The 20,459-nt window shown below is 36.7% G+C and overlaps 1 protein-coding gene across 8 annotated transcripts; it reads left to right on the plus strand.

The window, feature by feature from the left end:
* Positions 1-1,507: 1,507 nt before the first annotated feature.
* Positions 1,508-19,770, plus strand: LOC143458892 (uncharacterized). Of its 8 annotated transcripts, XM_076955792.1 has the most exons (6): positions 1,508-7,752; positions 7,876-7,958; positions 8,825-10,810; positions 10,915-14,466; positions 16,986-17,163; positions 17,535-19,770. In XM_076955792.1, the coding sequence occupies exons 3-6, from the start codon at positions 10,652-10,654 to the stop codon at positions 19,130-19,132; spliced, it is 5,487 nt and encodes a 1,828-aa protein (XP_076811907.1). In that variant the 5' UTR covers positions 1,508-7,752; positions 7,876-7,958; positions 8,825-10,651; the 3' UTR covers positions 19,133-19,770. The 8 variants fall into 8 exon arrangements, with proteins under 8 accessions (XP_076811907.1, XP_076811904.1, XP_076811905.1 ...); XM_076955789.1 differs by having other exon boundaries at positions 1,508-8,715; XM_076955790.1 differs by having other exon boundaries at positions 1,508-7,958.
* Positions 19,771-20,459: the final 689 nt, after the last annotated feature.

The following is a 20,459-nucleotide window of genomic DNA, read 5'->3' on the forward strand; positions in this document are numbered from 1 at the left end:
TTACCGTTTAGCAATGGTGGAAGTCAATATAGCCGTGTAGAAATGCTCAGTTACAAAAAGTACGACTCGGTCGGCTTTTCAATTTAGCCTGCCAGAGACCTCAGGTTTACCAAGCACGCAAGTTTGATATGGCAGTAAAGTCTATCCAGAGACATATATAAAATGTTACCGTCAGGTCTAAATCTATGTCTATCTAAATGTTTAATCGAGAAAATTGTCAAGATCCGACTTTATTAACGTAGGGTAGGGTTCTAAAGTCAGAGTAGCGATCTTTCTTATGTAGCCGTCTTGCAAGAATTAAGTTGGTTAAATAAAATGTTAATCGCCTTTGGAATTATGAACAATTGGCGTGAATCTATTAGTAATTTTGTATGTGCTCATCGTGATAGCTATGTTTAACGTTGTGTTGGTAATGTTGTTGGTGATTCAACTGCTTATAAAGTAAACATTCGTATCAAAAATAATTTTACAACAATGACACGTCCTACATAAGTGGACAACTCTATAAGCACCCGGTTTCAAGTGGTTATAGTTCGGTGTTGTGGGCTTGTGGCTGTAAAATAAGCCATAAGAATTAGTCGACTTCGCATGGCTCTCATATATACTGATATACAGTAGTAATCGGAAAAGAAGGTCTGCGCATATCTGTCCTCATTTCTATGCAGTCAATTGTGTTATTATAAAAGTAAATCCGTAAAATAATATGCTGCTAATTTCTAGCGTGATCTTTTTTCTTTGCTAATATAACTTGGACTGGAAACTATATATAGTCTACGTGTGTGGGTCTGTCTAGTGCTGTACAAGCTGGAAATTGACATGACGTATTTTTTATAAGACTCGTTGTTACAATATATATTTCACCTTTCAACGCAACGTTAGGTCATCCAAGGCTGTCCTGAGCAAATAATGAATCAGGACCAGATGTAAAATTTATGTCCCATAATAAACTTTAATGGTAGGTTGTCGTTGTGTAAGTTACATCCCTAATAAACGCCTGGGAAATGTACACACGATCGATAAATGCACGGAAGCGCGTAGTGCGGCAAGTTTTTGTGTTATTAGTTTGTGTTTTATTGACAGTCTCAAGTCAGTCAATGCGGTATGCAAACAGGAGCTCCCTTGAAAACGTAGGTCAAGTCCATTTGGCCCATTCATTGATCTGGCCTAAAATTATCATAACCATAAAGCGATTGTAATTATAGAGGCTGATCCGCTGTTATTACATATCAAAATAATCAATTACCTAATTGTATAAATGTAATTTACGTTTCCATCTTTTCGCCTTTCTCCAATACCTCAAAATATGGTAACGAAAAAACACCGATCTGTTGTAGGTTGCTATAAATCAATATATATACGGCTACTGTAGCCATAATGGGTCTATTTATTTTATCCCCTTTTAATAAAGGTCCGTGTCGGTTTTGCGGTGTTGCTTAATAGGGAAAGCTTTACTCTATTGCCAATTAAGGTTGCAAAAGCTGGATATCAACTAGGGTTAGTTCGGATATCAATAATTTTTGCTATCCGGATAACGGATATATCCGTATATTTGGAATTTATCTAACCGGTTAACCGGTTAGATAACTGCTAAGTGAAACAATCGATTTCACGAGGTTTGCATGAAAAATGGATTGTAAAATCATTACACAGTTTTATTGCAGATCTACGCACACGCGCAGTACGAGCGAATACGAGAAAAATCACGCAAATTTAATGTTCACTGCTTCTGCAACGCCCTCCTTATAAAGCACAATGCATCATTCATTATGCTTTCTTTGTGACGTGATACTAAATTTCACTCGTGCATTTTACGAGTACCGTAGTTGAAAGTATAAGACAGGGGTGGACAAACTGCGGCTTTCCGGCATGTTTTTTGTGGCTCTTCTAGTCGAATCGTAAAATTTCAAAGAAATTGTATAGGCTACCAAGACTACCGTTTATGAACGTTTCTCTCTTTTTCTTTTCCTTATTTAGGCCAGCATTCATGACAAGTTGTTAATTATTCAAATTTAATGATATTTTTCGATTGAGGAATGCAGATATGGAAAAATTAAACGATATAACTATTTATGACGTCATAAGTTCTTATGACTTGGCTCGTCAGTAAAAATTTAACAACCAAAGCGGCTCTCGGGTTCAAAAAGGTTGCCCACCCCTGGTATAAGACAATAGAAGTGTGAAAAAAGGTTTAATTGCGCTCAGCGGGAGTCAGCCTCTACGTAACAAAGAATGTTCAAACTTATTAGAAAGTGTAAAACGCATTAGCAACGATACACTTTTAACCGGTTAACCGGCAGATTTATATCCGGATATCAGATAGAAAAAAACCCTGCGGTTAACCGGTTCACCGGTTAACCGGTTAACCGCTATCCGGATAATCCAACCCTAATATCAACCTGCTTCAACTTAGCTTCTGCCAAAGTCGTCAAATCTGAGCCTATAGTTTGTGATAATAAAGGGTTATTATAAATTATATACAGATCGAATACAGTGTAGAATTCTTGTTTTCGGACGTCTGCTTTGCAAAGCATGGCGTCAGTGATGCATGGCATTGCGTACCCGTGATTTCCTGTTTTCCGTTTTAAGTCGTGACATAAATGTCATGCCTGCCTATCTTGCGTGAGTTATGCACAGCTGTTCTATACATTTTTTTCTACTAAGATCATCGCTGCAACACGGATGTCTTTATGCTGTTGCTGTGCCAATGTTTTGTCTAAATGTAATTGTTCAAAGAAACTTCAATATAATCAGTATGTACAGTTGTCATTGCTGTGTAACCATTGTTGAATTCAATCTGAAGAAGTTCAGTGTTAAGATAGACAACTTTATTGTCATCTTTACAAGCCAACAAGGACTTTGGTAATATATTATAGCAGTGGAAAACAAGTCATTATAATATCGATAACTGCTAATTCAAGCTAGTCTTCAGACAATAAGCCGTCAAGGTGAACAATTAAATCTGAGGGTGAGTAAAGCAGACAACGACCTCATGAGACTCATATGTTATCACCCACAATAAACATTTCAACAAGTACTTATTGTAGTGAAGTGGGTCAACCTCTCAAGTTCAGGTGCCATGTACCCACTTTCCATTACAAGGTTGACTACACAGTCCAGAGTAAAGAAATTTTGCTTAGACTGTACCGGCTTGGGTGGTCTTTTCTAATAACATTGCACCACCTCTTGCAATATGTTTTCCAACTTATGATTGACATTTATAAATACGTTTTTTGGGAAAAGCTTATTTCAACTCCCCATCTACACATAAAAGCTCTCAGTTTTATCTGCGACCAGAGAGAGAGAGAGCGAGCTGACCGAATCACCAGAACGAACGTCTGAATGACCTGGTGAAATCGAAGTCTTATAAAACTTGTAAAACGGCAGTTTTCAAGATGCGCCTCACAACTATTGTATGTTAAAACGTGTACATAACTCGAAATAAACGGAGTCAATATATTGCTGTAGTAAGTTAGCCGAAAATATTAACTGACGTTTCATCTTTCAACTGTTGTTTTGCGCAAGCATTGACATGTATGTCTATCACTGCAGTATAACGATCTTGGTCGCCGACCTCCGTTTTGAATATTATACGAGTTATGGCAGTTGTATGGGTCAGCACGAGTTATGGCAATTGTGTGCGATGTTAACATCTGGAAAGTCGTGAAAAATATCGCAGTCCACTTTAAACCCAACTATTTTATTCGGCACAACTGAACAATGTATTGCAGGTGCAGCTGATTAGAAAGCTATCTGTTTTTCTGTTGGTGTCATTGTACGCTAGGCGTATAAGAACGCCCACAACTTAGATATTGCAACTTACTGAGTATTTTTGCCCATACTCTGCCATTATGATTAATTACAGGATAGGATCTATCACTATTCTCTACCGTGAAAGCACAATAACTGTAACAGACGTTCGCATCTTTTCAATAAAATACGTGTCTAACGCAAGTTGTTGGTATTTGTTGCTGCTTACTGAGGCATTATCTCCGAAACTGATGGAGCTGTAGGCACCTGTTTGTTGCTATCAATTTGTCGCTTGATTAACATAACAACATCTTCTGATTACATAACATAATTCAAACGCCTCCCATCATTGTGCATCGTTATGCGCTGTGCTGTCTTAGATTTTATTGAGTAAGATCGTGCATCACGTTATGTAACACAATTGCAACGTGAGCTTTTGTGCCCGAATTTATTGCCTTTTTCCTAAAAAAAGTATGCCTTTGCTCCAATCTGCTGATCTTCTATCTTTATTATATCAATCATTGCAGCTCCTTTTGTGACACACCTGGAAGTTAGTGTTTGCTACATCGTTCGTAAATGCCCTCATTGGTAAATTATTTTTCCCGTTTTAACAAACCTAGAAGTTGCAATATTCTACAACATTTACGTAAAATTTCGTGATATTCACCACTGTTGTATATTGCACTTTCATAATAACATCACCTTGTGTAGTAACCAGGATATAAATACCTCTTTTTGGTGTAATTAGCTCATATAGCTAACATTGTCCTCATGAATTTTTGCCCCAGTTGCGTATTATGTACCCGAGTTAACTATAACGTATTTGTATTTCATTTGTGTTCAATTGTTAGTCACGTGCTATTGATACCTTCTTTCACGGATTCTGTGTTCCGCATATATATAGGCCTATTGAGCTTTCCCTTTGGAAGAAGCTGTTTCCATTGTCTTCCAAGTTGTGATGATATAATTATGTTATGGTGATTGACAACTTAATCGGTAAACATGTTTTTCTGCACGATTGACCCCATGATAACTGCATTGTCATTCTAAAATAGACAGTGTTGATTGATACTTATTTCTTTTCATTAAAGATCCCCTTGTTAGAATTAACACGTAACCTATAAATCTTCGAGTCCGAAACATTTCCTGTTTGATAAGCGCATTGCGCCTCGAGTTGGAACTCTATTTCTTTAATGCTTTAACTCATTGTAGATATGTACCGTTGCATGCTGGGAATTGAGAGAAAAGTGAGCGCGTGTATGAATGAACGGATATATCGTAACCGCTCTGAGAAAAATCTCGTTACGTGATATTGTACTGTAAAGAGATGCGCTTGATGGCAATTGGGTTCTTAAAATCCTTTCTTATGAACAGTAATATTGTTGTAATTTTTCGCGATTATTTAAAGTAATAATGAAAAGCATTAAAAGTGAAAATTAATCAGATTCTCTGTATTTAATATTATATAATCTATTCAACTGAAGTTTTCTAGGCCTGTGTGCCTTGGTTTAATATACAGTAGGCTTAATAAATAACTAGAAGCTACGCTCTAGCCAAGTTTATCCTTCGAGTCAGATGGCCTACTCGTATCAACCTGCGCTACGATTACTACAGAATAAGGTAAACAGACAGACAAAGTTGACAGAAAATAGGAAAGTTCGAGAGCTAAAAACAAATGTATAGCGCCTTCTCAATTTTAGCCTGCCAGATGTAAACTCAACTTAACCGCATTTTTTTCAAAAGGTTTTATAACATAATACAGACGCTGACTGGGTTTTAAGCAAATTTACTAAGCGTATTTTTTTGTTTTGCTTAACGCATAGCGGTTATGATCTATGGGCAGAATGCTTCCCCTTCTTTTTCGAATCGTTGTGAAGAAAACTTTACACAAAAAACATTGTTTTATAAATTTGGTTTAGCGGGAAGGTTACTTTTATTTACCGCCAAACGAAAATTATTTGAACTACGTGCTCAACAGAAACAGCGATTACTACACACTTGTGAAGCACGTGCAACATATTTACCGATTGTTCTGTGGAGTGAGTAGTTGTGCGCATTAACAAATAAAAGCATGTGTCAAAAACAATTCCTCTAAAAGTTTTCTTAATAAGTTTTGAACTGTGCAAAATGTAAGTAGATATTGCTTTGCTGTGGAATCCAGTTATCTTTTATTTGCACCGGACCGGTCAGAGACGCAATGGTTAAGGGATAGTGCATCGGTTCTTAACCAGTGGGAAATAATTAACCTATGCAATTCCTTTGTATATGAAAATAAGACTCACAAAAAAGTTGTAGTAGACGAACATACATTATAGACTCTACACAACCAAAGAGGTGTAGCCAACTTACACCTCAATTAATGTTAAATAAATTCCAGTACTAGGCTATACATTACTGATCTGCGTAAACTTGGTATTTTTGGTATGTTTCAGAAATATAGGGCCAAACAAGTAGCTGTAACAGCATCAAATTATGAGCAAACAAATAGAACTGTAGTGAAAATACATTGTATTTACAATGATCGCATTTTCAGCCTTGAAGAAACTGGACGTCACAGTTTAAAACATATTCTGCAGGTGTAAATGCTTATTCAAAATTTGTTGCAAAGGTTTAAATTTTGTGCTGGTGCACCACCGGTGCTTACTAATGTTTTAGTGCGTATCACCAGTAAGCTTAGAAGCTTTCTTGAAAAAACTTCGTACGTTGCATCTACAATATTGTCAGTCGTGGCACTGGTGTCATTATCTTTTATTATTGAGATAACTATCTCTGCTGCGCTGGCATTAAAAAAACACATCTTTCATTGTGTTATTTGTTTGCTGGTCATTACAACAAGTTTATTAAATTCTAGTTTTTGGTGAGATATGCTTAAAAGTGAGGCTTACTTGAGCTCTAGCTAAAAACTTTAATAAACAGAAGGGGAAATTCGGGTTTGGTGATTGGAGTCGATGGGAAAGCGGATGAAAAAGGTTAAAAACCACTGGATTAGTGTATTATTGTCTGATCTGAAATAAACCGTGTTGGCATTGTACGGTTCTAAAGGGAATGATTTCAACTTAGTTTGATGTTATTATTTCTAGTCCACTTAAAAAACATGTCATATAGCTTACACAAAAAGAAAGGAGATGATTCTCAGGCTTCTTGTCATGCCACATTTTCTTTCAACAATAAACACAGGTAGTTCGGCCATTTTATGATAAATGTTTTTTATGATTTTATCACAAAACAATTACAACCAAAAACTGTATTGTAATCTAATTTATTTCGCCTTAAGTTTTCCAACTAGTTAAATGGAATATGGTATTATCGATGCAATATTAATCTCTAGGAAGCAATGATTTGCTTGTCATAAGAGTTCAAATAGGTTTACATAATGCCTGGCTGTATGGCAAAACCTACATTATGTCATGAAAATTTTATAGAATGCAACCATTATCTGTACAACATATTATTGTTTGTGGGGGTAATTGTTGGACATTTGTAAGTATGGGGTAATCAATGAACACGATCCTGACTTAAATTACAGTGATTTGTAGCCGTTTGTCTTTGCATGAATATTGCAGCATCACTACATATTAAAATTATTGGTTTAGTATCTTTTTGTTGCTGCTAAATTTTGATGCATTTTACAATGTAGCAGAAAAAATAGTATGTTTAAATTGAAGGATTTGTGGATTATTATTTGCAGCAGGTTTTACTGGAAATTTAAATATGTCCAGAACACAAAGCTAACTCATAATTAATTACAATTCTCTTATATTTACTTGCTATATAGTTTAATTATTATTGGACATAATGTACAACATGATTTGTTGTTTAATTACAAACTATTTTTATAAGATACACATTGCCTAGTTATCACAAGATTTATTACAATTCTGTTGTAGTTGCAAAAGTGGTCAGATAAGTTGCAGACTGTGTTATTTAAATTTATAGTTATCAAATAAATTTACCAAAGATTATCAAACGTCTTGAAAGATAGAAAGAAGAACTACAGTGACAAAGGTCAGTGATTTAACTTCCAAACACTGTTTTTAACTCTAAGTGTATGACTTTATTTACCATCAGAGCAGAAACACTTTGAAACCATTTAGAGACAAAGTTATAAACCTGTTTTTTTTTTAAAAGCGCCACGTGGTACAAATACTGCAGCATTGAATTGGCTAGTCTTAGCACCAGCAGCACAAGATATACACCAAATGCATTACTTGGTTAGTAATGGTTTAATATCGTTCAGAATATTTTTCTCAAACTGAGAAAGTCTTTTAGCAATTGTTTCTCACTACTGGAGCTTTTCAAGCCCTGTATCAAACTAAGCCCACATAATATGCTTAGTCAGATTACCACTACATCAGTGAATTGGTGGTTAGTAGTTTTGTTGAGGAAACAGTAACTCCTCAACTTGCAAACATCCGACGTACGAACATTCGTAGATACGTACAGCATCAAATTCAGTTCTTTATTTAGGCCTACCCATTACGATATTAACCGCGGGCATTGCATACAATATTAAATGTCCAATCATCGAGATGAAGCTAATTCGTAATGCTTATTGGTGCATGAAAGATACTCCCATCTTGGCTTGACCCTACGGGTTAGACAATGAGAACAATAATGCGAGAGCGGAATGTACGACATGTGAAATGCTACTTGAGTTTAATGACTTTCCAAGTACATTTGCGGCGATGTCTGAACTGTAATAATCTAATATAACTTCCACAAGGGCCGCAACAAGAAAAACTATTTTTTGCGGGCCGCATACTAACGTTGATGTAACCATTGTAACGTGTATACAATGCGATACAGTCGAATAAGAGATATAGTCAAGTTAGGAAAAAATGAAATGACTAAACTATGCGCATTGTGCAGAGACAGTACAACAAAGCTTGGATTGTTTTCGCTAATTATTACATCAAAAATGTGAGATCATGCAATACATAAGCAAGTCCGCACTTATTTAAAATCGAGGTAATAAACCGAAAAATGTTATACAGGCTGCATTAAACTATTCATGGGTCGTATGCGGCCCGTGGGCTGTATGTTGTGCATGTTTAATTGAATGACCTTAATTATTAAGGCAATCAGAAGGATGCCGGTAGAACACAAGATTCAAAGGAACAGAAATCAATCAACATAATGTAATAATTTAAGGGCAAATAAAGCCGAGCATGCTGTTTCATGCCTTCTTCAGACACTCCCTCCCACTCTGACCTTGACTCAAACGTCGATGGACCACTGTAACTCCATAAAATACTTTATTTGTATATTCATATAAACACAATGCAACGATTAGAGACAATTGCGTTTCGTGTTTTTATTTTATTTTTGTGTCTTTAAAATAAGAAAACAGCTTAAGTAACATGTTACGTATGTGATGCACAAATGTTTGGTAGACATATATAGCTCTGTACACCAATTAACTGTGCAGTACCAACTTACCAACAATTCAAGATACGAACTGCTGTTCGGAACGTAACATGTTCGTAAGTTGAGCAGTTACTGTAGTTATCTAAAAATTGGTAAAATTACACAAAAAGAAGCTTAGATGTAACGTAAGGTTTTTGTAGGTTACCCCGAATGTAAATATGTGCATGTTTAATTTTTTATACACTTACGCCATTAATATAATGCATACAATTCGTCATCATCATGCGCTTGCCTTTTTAAATTCTGTGGGCAGAGATGTATCTGATTATTTCATGAGTGTATTTTCGATATACTTCTTGCATTTTCTGTTTTCGTGTAATTTGTTCTGTTGACATTTACATTTGACCTGTGTGTACATCTATTTTGCTTGGGTGAAATGTGTTACATGTGTTAAATGAAACTACAAGTAACCATAACTTGTACTATATTTATATGAATGATTGGGGTTCTGAGCTTAGTGTCTTGAAATGGTGTGGCTATGAAGCTATTGGTATGCAATACTTGCTTCTCAAATTATAGGATTAGATTTAATGTGATATTGACCTGATTTTTCTAATTTTGTAGCTATGGCTGACTTATGCGTAATTGAGGAGCAGAGATGGGTGATAAAAATTTTAATAACTATTGGCAAGTAACTACAGGGCATTATTCAAATGTAGACCCAATTATTATAATTATTTAATCAGTCAGAATCAGACATCTGAAATTGTTTCCATTTGTTACAAATTCTCACATTTTCTGCCTTTTGATCATCTTTTAGTACGTTTGGTACATAATTTGCCGCAACTTTTGCCATTTCTTTTTATTTCAAAATGCCATGAATTGATCCTTGCGTTAATCCAGTCTCATTACATTGTTCTGTGACTGTGATTCGTTTGTTTTCATAGTTTTTTTGTATGAGATGTTTTCCTCACTTCTGCATTGTGATGGTCTTCCAAACCTGGTAGTGTTTTCTGGGACTTTTTTGTTTCTTTAAGCTTCTTAATCTATAAACTGATGTTTTACGAGAACAGCCTCCCTAATACCTTTTTCAAAATTTCAATGATTCCTTGATTTTTGAACAGCCCTTGCCTCTTGCAAATATATATATATATGTTTCATTTTGACAATTATACTGTAAAAAACTAGTACGTGACTTAACGCTGTTTAACTATTATGTTACGTATTGTTGGCTTATTTTTTTAATTTTCTTACAAAAATTGAACTTTTTTGCTACTTAGTTGTCTTTTCCTCATTGAAGCTTGTAGATAAATTATAGGAAACTACACAAAAGTTTATAATGTATAATACTAGAATTCGTAATATGCTTTTTTACAGGATTTGGTATAGGGTAGCCTTCCTTTGAAGTTTATACTATTTACTATTCATCAGAGATACATTTTATGCTATTTATCTTTTATAGTGAAAGTACCGGACTATATGTTGTGATGATTTTGTGTAGTACTGCTATTTTTTATAGTGTGACTTTCTGCTGTGTATGTGTGTACACAGTGTTAAGGTAATGTTGGGAAATCTACTAAAAAAGAAAAAGAAAAAATCAGCCATGAACACTGCAAAGCGATTGTTTAACCCTGATATGAAGTATGCTGAAGTTATCGGTGAGTTTAGACAATTTTCGAAAGACGATGTGAATAAGGTAAGTCTGGAAGGATGAGAGCGTACATGCGTGCTGTTTTACTAATGTTTCTTTCATCACACGGCAAGATTTTTCCAAGCAGTAGTGTTAAATTTTGATTTCAGATATTAAAAACACACAAGTCGTTCGTGGAATGGCTGGTAGATCCATCTGTAAACGGCTTTGAACCTTCAATGGCTGATGAACTTTTACAATACATTCACAAAGCGATTAAAGACAAAATAGACGTTGGTTTAACTGCGGTTGTAAGCATTCGCTTAGATGAGATGGAGGCTCGTTTGATGCATGCACACAAATTTGTCTCTGTTGATTTTCTCAGGAAAATGTTTGTAGAGTCTCCACAGTTTGACCTAAAGATGCGCAACGGCGCTGAATATGTGATGAAAGCAAAAATCTCCTCGGGCCAAGAAAAACCGATAGATTTGCTAAAACATGATACTTCCATCAAGTCTTCTGACCACAAGTTGGACCCTCGTAAAGAGCAACTTAGTTTTCTCTATAGATCCCATCCTGACGTTGTGGCTGCTTTACAAAAAGGTGTGACGATGCAATGTTTGGTTAAAGCGTTTAACTCTTGGAAATCTTTGAACTTGCATTCAAATTCTAATTTCATTGCCTGGTTGTTGGATTTGGCAAAATACAACTGTAGCCAAAAAAACACAGGTTTGACATTCAACGCTTATTTGGATAGTCTCCAGCTGGCTTTAGTCATGGAAGCACAAAATTACGTTTCCGGTAAACCACGGACACCAGCTGAGCTCGTTCCATTAGTCAGCCGCGCTCAATGTCACTTTGTAGACATTGATTTTCTTACCAGTGCTATAGAGAAGTTCCCGCAGCATTTGGAGCTTAAAGCAAGTGAGTCGGCTTTCAAATCATCTTTGGTGTATCGTGTGTCAAGACCAGATGATTCTTCAAATACCGAACCGCGAGCTCAGTTCGTGATACCTATACCTGCTGCCAAAAAGAGGAACGAAAACGATGAAAGCTTGCAGGTCGCTGACAAAGACATTGAAGTATTAAATACCTTGCCTGTGTCAGATGATGTTTGGTCTCTTTGCACTTCACTTCTGTCCACGTCGGTAACCTGGCCATCCATTGTCAGCAGTTTGTCAAAAATTGACGTCGGTTTTATGGAGAAAATGGCAAACACGCATAAGTGTTTTATGTACTTTCTGATTGAACTTGCCGAACGTTATAAGCCACAGCTTGACAACAAAGAATATATAACACGTTTGATGACTTTGGTTAAAAACAAAGTTTTTCTCTTGAAATTGTTGTCAAAACCGGCCACTTTGCAGAAAGTAACTGAATGTTTAAATGATTGTTGTGGCCTTGTCTTGGTTGATTGCGACTTTATGCGCAAAACCTTTCAAAATTTTAAAGATCGCTTTCAGCTGGACAATGATCAAGTTTTTGCCAGGGATGTTGTAGCTTCTTTGTTGTCTCCTGTAAAAACGGTCAACGTTTCTCCCGCTCGAACGACTTCAATTTCACTTGATGATATCAAAGCGATGCCAAGGTTAAAGCAACTGATAACCCCACAAATTAGTTTCATAGAGTTTCTTATTGAGTATCAGCAGCTTTCCATGTCCGCAAAGATCTGCTTAAAAAACTTTTCTCAGACATTTTATTCCCTCCTTCTTTCTGTTGCTCGTTGCACCAACTCTGACTTAACAGCAAGATTTGAACACCGTTTAAATAACGTGATTGCCAGCGAAATCAGGAACTTCATTTCTGCCCGAAATGCTTCATCATTCAGGTTTGCGGACATTCACCTCAAATTAACTAATGGCGATGTAGGTTTTTTGGACTGCTCCGATATGAAGTACGTTGTAACAAACTGCTCAAATTCAAATGACTTTTTTATCGATGCAGCAAAAACTGTTTTGAGCGCAATTCCACTACCAGACCCTTTGTTATCAAACATCGAACCTCGCTTGGCTTCCGAAGGTAAACGAGAATTTGGATATATGATCGACGACTTCGCTACTTGTGTAACAAACATTCTTCGTTCCGATTTAACTTCAAAGCATCGCCTTAAGAAGTTGTACCAGTACTTAAAAGAAATTCCTGGCAACTTAATGACGCATATTCTTGAAATTTATGGCACGAAATTTCAGTTTATTCTTTATGTAGTACCCAATAGTACAGAACTGTGCAAAATCTTACGTCACAAAATATTGGATGAAATCCTATCGGAAACGGTTTCCTGTGACGAGATTTTAGGCAGAATGTTCGACGAAGTTCACTACTTCATAAATGAAGACCTGCTGATAGCATTTCTTCAAAAATATCGAGATGATTTTGTTGTTGTCGGCAATCTTGTCGCAGCTGTTAGAAAGACATCACCACTTGGTTATCCTGTCTTCAAAACTCAGCTTGAAGAAAAGACATTTACGTTTTGCGAAGAGTGTTTTCCAGCCGACTCCAAGCGAATGTCGTTGAACAAATTCCTTCAGACAGTTTGGGAATTCGGTTGTCTCTCACAATTGCAGCGCGAGTTCATTTTCGGTAAAATCGCATCATATTCTGGCATATTTGAACATCATATGACGTACTTTCGTAGATACCTGTTGATGTACCCAGCCGTGTTTTCAGTAGAAGATAACCACGTCTTCTACAAATTTAGAAATATCTCACCAAACCTTTCTCACAATTGTGACTCCAATTCAACTGTTATTATCATTGATTCATATAGTGATGGGGAGATTAGAGAATCACCTCCGCATCATATCGTCAAGCGCTCCAAAAAGAAAAAGAAACGCAAAGTTTCAAAGAAACACACAAGACATTCTTCGAAGGACAGGTTGTCGCGTAAGAAGAAAAAGCGTTCAACGGATGATAAATCTGCCTGTCACAAACCGTCCGGTGGTAGTGGTCTGACTAAGATATGGGAATCTATCAGCAAAAAACATCTAGACTGTAATTCATCGCATGGTGGATTCGAAAGTGACGTTGATGAGGTACAGCATGACGCCAAGGAACCTTTGACTAATGAAAGCCCAGACTATACAAGTATAGATTTGCTCACAAATAGCGCCATTCACCACATTGCTCTCGGAAAATTTGCGGCATCTCATCAGACTGTCTCCAAGATCGAACCGCTAGCGGAATCATTGGCTGCTGATCTATTTACGTCCCCAAAAGACAAGAAAAGCGTTCGCGAAAATACGAAGTTTAAGGGTCATTTTATTTCGAAAATAGGGAAAGCTCTTTCAAATTCTGAGAATTTTGAACTTGTGTATAATACATTTGATGATAAACCTGTTGAAGTACGGGTTGTTCAAGAAGCCCCAGCAGTTGTTATTAAACGGATGTCTTTCCTGACCGGTGTCTCCGACAGCAGGCTTAAAGATTATCTCTTCCAGTTACTGAAAACCCAGCAAAAGCCCTTAGATATTAACCTACTATTTACCAAGATTCACCAGAGGTTCCGTGAAAAAAAAGTATCCAATGATACTCCGAACAATATAATTCAATGCCAAGCCGTCGGCTGCATGAAGAAAAATTCTGCATTTTTTGTAAATGCCATGGAGGGGACAGTTTGTCTGAAAAAGAAAACGATGTCACTAGATGAAAGTCAAAGCATACAAAATGCAGCAGGGCAGCTGTCCGATAAAACGGTTAACGACTTCATTACAACTGTTGTTGAGGTATGTATACGAAATTGATCACATTATATTAACCTACGAGTGTTTGTGCTATACAGGCAAATGTAACATTTATTTCTTTCGAGATATGAATCTCTCTAGAACTTGAAAAATATTATGAAACCAAAATCAAGCTCACGATTTTAACATTTTACAACCTTTATAATATCTTGTCAAACCCAACAAGGTCCGAAATAAAATAAAATATTTCAATTTAGTAAACGCTGTAACTACCATTGCAAACACAAAAGTTACCCTACGATATTTATGTTAACGCACACAAGCAAAATATTGACAATAATGTTTGTTTACTTTAAAACGGTTTTCATCAGATTCTGACTTGAACTGCGCTTGCCTCGGTGCAAAGCTCATACTGAAAGTGTTTCTAGGCAAACCAAGGTGTTTTATGATCTCTCCAGTGATGTGACTGTTGCTGTTGTCAAACTCAACAACCACTTTATAATCGACATAAAGGAATTAAGTTTTGATAAGTTAGCTATATCAAGCCAAAATGCTACGTAAACTGTTGCTAATGCACATGGTAAACGTATATGTTACATACTATAAAATAGCAAAAAATAAAAAAAAAGATAGGAATTAAAAAAAAATATTCCGCATAAAACGTTATTTAAGAAAACAGAAAATATTCTTACAACGATTTTTTATCATTTTGCATTGGCTCCTTTTCTGACAGCAATTGGTTTTGTTGAAATATTCCACGTGATTTGTCTTAGCTATCATACGAACTTTGATAAAAAAACGAATGTATTCGACTCCTGTTTTTTCGAATGACCAAGAATTGTTTCACCCAGCAATAACATGAACACAACTTTGACAAAAAATATCTTGGTTTTCCAAATGCCCGAAATACATTAATGTTTTTAATTAGCAGGGAGAGAGAGAGTATACATTAGAGAATAGACAAATTTAAAACTCATTGCTTGCATACAGCTTTTATTTTCGACATTGAGTGTTCGCCAAAATAGAATTAAGCTTATGTTTTCTCTGGAAATTTACCAACAGTTTTATAAAATCGCGCTCAGTATTTCGAAAAGAAAAACTACAAAATATTGATCAGCCCAATCATCTGCAAACAAAGTAGTTTTTTAGGAAGGTCCAGTGTTGTCACAATTGAGCATGTTAATTGTGAACGTGCAACAAATTGCGGTCAGCATACAACCCTTGCAGATTTGAAAGTTTTGAAATTTCATGATCACACCGGAAACTACACATAGCACCACTTTATAGTTCTTAACTGCACAATTCTTTAATAACATATGTAAAGTCTTGCGTTAAACCAATTGCAATATGCAAATTTATTACGTAAAAAGTCAAATTTAGTTCACTACACCTCTAAGGGGAATCCCCTAAATTAAAACCATCCGAATGCAACTTTTCCAGATAGTCCTACTGGCCGACCGAAATACATAGTCAACTAGACATTTTTAATTTGACAGAACATGAGCACAAGTTAAACAAAACTGCCTTTTTGCTTAAAGGTTTTCTTTTTCTCTACTACGAGTTCATAAACAATACCCCAAAACTGGTTTATCTTGGTTCTCCAGATGTTTAAAAAGAGGAATCTTGTAATTTTTTTCTTGGACCCTCGATTAACCTGCAAAATTTTGAATGTAATTGTAACAGTTCTTCTTTGTAACACTTATTCTGTTGGCCTGGTTCAACATAAAAGTTTTTGATTTGCATGCGGACAAGTATAGTGTCTAACGCCGATACAGTTCCTTCACATGTAGGCCTATCCAGTATTACAAACAGCGTTGCGTTATGATCTTATACCTTTTTCAGTATTTAAATTTTATTTTGTTACATGTGACTGAAAAGCCGTTATTTTAATTTCTCGGTATAATCCAAAGCAATGCGGCTCTTGTAACATTATATGTAATTAATTTGGATAATGATGGGCAATTTGACGTGCTCAGCAAGCCTGGGCTACATGTAAAGCAGTTCTGATGCATAATGTATCAGTTTGGTGGATAATATCACCCCAATTATAGCCAGCGCGTACTGGATATTTAGTGTATGAATTCATTTCTTATTAAAACCGGCGGATATCATCAGACAGCGCTGAACGCGGCTAAATTCGCAAAGTCGCTGTTAAATTGCGAATTTATAGGCCTATACCTTAAGCCGAAAGATGACACAATAGTATACAATTCGGTTTTCACAAAACTGGAATTCAAAACGTAGTGGAGATGTTAACATATTGTTTATATGGATTTCAAGTATTGGTTACAATTATTAAAAATGTGTGAGCCTGAAACGTTATCTATAGTTGGGGGAGGGGGGAAGTGAGATTGTTTTTGTTTTTTTTCTGTAATCACTGGCACCATCTAGCGGCTTGTTATTTTATACTATACCTACGAATATCCTTGAGACCCTTCATAGGGTACTTCTACGGTAGTGTCTCACTCATTCGCATAATAAGAATAACAATAGTTTTTACAATCACCAGACTCTGTTCATAAAAATATTACTGACTAAATGGATATATCATTTCAATGTAGGACAAATGCCTGCGTGTTGATGAAGTCTTAATGGAAGTCGAAGCCAACTTCTCCCAAGAGTTTACGTTTTTGTGCACGAAGTCGGTGAAACTGATAGTCCTTGGACTGATCGCCGAAAACGATAGAGTAGGATTTACTTTAGATGGAAAAGTCGCTAAGCAGAGAATTGCCTGTAAAGGTTGGTTATAGTTTTAGCCTTTTTGTTTATTCCATATCTTTCATATATACAACACTCTTGGTTTATATTAGATTGCTTTACGGTGCTATACTTTTACTGGCGGTTGCGGTTAGTTATTAATTAATCTTTTAGCTTCTAGCTTTTGGAACAAACATTTTAACTGTTTACTGCATTAGTAAAGGTTGAATTTTACAGATTATCGCGTTTACTCTTTATGTTAGACCACCGTTTGTTTTAGTCTGTAATATTATTTGTTAATAACAACCCAACAGTAACTTTTTCTGTTTTTTTTCGCGTATTGTCATCCATTACTAACAGTTATAACTAGCAAGCAAAACACTTACCGTCGTAAAAGCTTTTCAAAATTTCAGGCAAACGGAGGAACACTCAATTCGATTCTAGCAGCGACGAATTGAAGATGGATTTGAGCGAAGATGACAGTCCCATGCTGCCAGATTCAACCAACCAACATACCTGTGAAGACATCTTGAACAAAATGGGCAACGACTACATAGAAGGCGAAGTAATCCGCAACGACAGTTGTCCGCCTCCGAAACGAAGCCGTAAAACGACGAACTCTTTCGATTCGGCGACGTCAGAATCGACAGTCAACAGCCCGAATACGTCAAACATCCCCGTCTACACTCCACCGAGGGATCCTAGACTACACGGGAAAGTTGTCGAACAGATGAAAACGGCGGCCACGAAGACTTCCGACCCTGTAGGAAGTTCAAGTTCGACGTTGCTTAGCGATGCCTATATTCCGGTCGATTCCCAAAATTCCACTTCAGATCCGTCAACAAAGAGATCTGCCGACAAAAAGAGCGGCAGGCCCTCTGTGAGCGCAAACAAGAAGTCCCACAGTTTCGAGCGCACCGAAAAACTGAAGTCGTTTGCCACAAAGTTTTTGTTTAGATCCAATTTCTCCGTTCAGACTGATCAATTTATCAAGGCCGCAAAGGAGCAATTTAAGAACGAGCGTTTCACTGCAAGCGAGCTCGCTTTTGAGGCATACGTTCGCGATTTTGTAGCACTGTCAAACAACGATTTTTATTTTGCCGATAAAATGGGTGGTCTTGGCGTTACATATACAGGTTTAAGACATTTTGGAGCTGCCACATATCGCTCGCGAGTTACCTTGCCGTTTGCTGACTTGCTCGATGAGGTCCGCGACACAACCCATTCTTATCTCAGCGGCAAGCCCGATAATAAAGAAAAGCTGGACTCAATATGTGATTTTATCGCGGTTCGCTTTTCTGACAAGTTTACTCGGTTGCACCCAGCCGAAGTAAAACCCATCTGTCGCAACTTGATCTTGATATCAGCAATACGAAACGTTGAAAAGTTTATGTTCGGCCGGCACGATTCAGGATTAAGTCTACGTCAGGATCGCACGAAACGTAGCCCGACGACGCCACCAAAAATCACTTCGACGACGTCAACAGTTCCGTCTCACGCTCCTGCCTCATCGAATTGTAATAAAGAAGCGTGGAAGCGTCAGCCGATTTGCCAACAACCATGTTTGTCTTCTACAATGAATGAGCGAAAAGAAAATTCTTCCCCTCATGTAGTTTCACCCTATCCTAAGCCATCCATCAGCGACATTGTTCCTGATAACAACACCAGTTCAGATCTCCCACGAATCGTTAAAATGAGAAATGCAGACACAAATACTAAAAGTGTTGGCGCTAATGTCAAAATATCTTCAAACAATCCGACAACATCGAACAAGGTCGCAGCTTTGAAACTGCTGGCTGATATTATCCGCCGGAACGGATCTTGTTCGAAGTCTCGTCTCCGTGATTTGTGGACAAACGAAGCGGATAAGTCCGTCAGAAAAGTTTTCGGCTCTGGCGTGTCCTTCGCCCTCTCCTTGAGAAAATTCGAGACCATTTTCCCCATCGCCGACGATGGCAAAGTTTTTATAAATGAAAACGCCCTAAAACAGTTTCTTAAACGCAATACTTAAGCCATCGAATCATAAAAACTGTGCCTTTGAAATCAAAATGTTAAATGCCTTAAACACATGTGAGTTGTATACTGCTTTACACTTGTCAATTTGTGTAACAGTGTTCAGTTTTAGGTTATTTTGCCTTCGGTTTGTTTGTCGTCGGTAGTTTCCAAAAGATTTTGTTTTTCTTCTCTAAAATTGTTTTTTGACGTCAGCAACGTGAAATTCACAGCAGTGTTTTCTTTTTTCGTTGTTTGCTGCTGTACGTAGCCCGTTGTTTTATGTACTACATTAGAGTTTTTGCATTGTTTAAGTTTTAAAGCTGCTCAGTTTTCTGTTCCTTTTGCGTTGTCATGTTTGATTTGTTCCTCTTGAAACTCTAACTTGCCCATAAACGTTGCACAGCTTCACTATCGGAGACACGCGTATATATCATGCCAAAATATGCTTCAGGCTATTTCAGTGTATTATTTAATTCATTTCTTATTGAACAATCTTCTGCTACATCTTCATCTTGGTTAAAATATTATTTTTATTTATTAATTTGCATAAAACCAAGCTGTAAATCTGTGCTGGTACTGTGAAGTGTTCACTTTGTTATTTGCGAGGACGACTTTGTTATCGAAGAAGGTTATAAATAAACGGGGTATCGATAACTTTCTTTTATCCGTTATTTGTAACCCAGAGACCTGCTGTATGTATTTTTGTTTCTAATGTAAGCAGCAATACCGCTGCATACAGAAGTAGAACCACGTAAAACACGTGAACATATAGGCCGCACCTATAACTGCTAATAAGAAGAATGCCGATTTACCGCAGTTTCGGATAATTTAATTTGAGGATTTATACCCGTAACTAGAGGGAGGGCGCCCCCCAACTGGAAAAATATGTCAAGCATTGTTTTCAAGTGACGATTTTGTGAACATATTTACGCTTTTAAAAATAAAAACAGCAGTTCGGCTTGCGTTAACAGATTTTCCGAATATGTCCAAGCTATGCCAGTGGAACAACTCTAGTACCAGAGTTGATAACGCACCAATCACGCAAATAATATTTTGCAAAAAAGGAACCATAAAAAATATTCAAAATAGTTCGACAAACAATAACATTATCCGAAGTTCTTCACTTTCTACTTGTCCTGAGCAATGAAAACTTCTCAAATTAGTCTATAATCCTACGTCTGAAAGCAGTTAAGAATTCAGTCATAAAAGCTACTCTACTTCAAATTCGGAAATTCCTCAACGAAAAATGCAAAGCTTTTAATAACTTAAATAAAAGTGTTTCGTCAGAAAATTAAAGATTTGTGTCATCAGCATACATTATTGAGTCACAGAATTTTAGACTT

Source organism: Clavelina lepadiformis, chromosome 5, assembly GCF_947623445.1.
Source record: "Clavelina lepadiformis chromosome 5, kaClaLepa1.1, whole genome shotgun sequence".
Taxonomy (NCBI): domain Eukaryota; kingdom Metazoa; phylum Chordata; class Ascidiacea; order Aplousobranchia; family Clavelinidae; genus Clavelina; species Clavelina lepadiformis.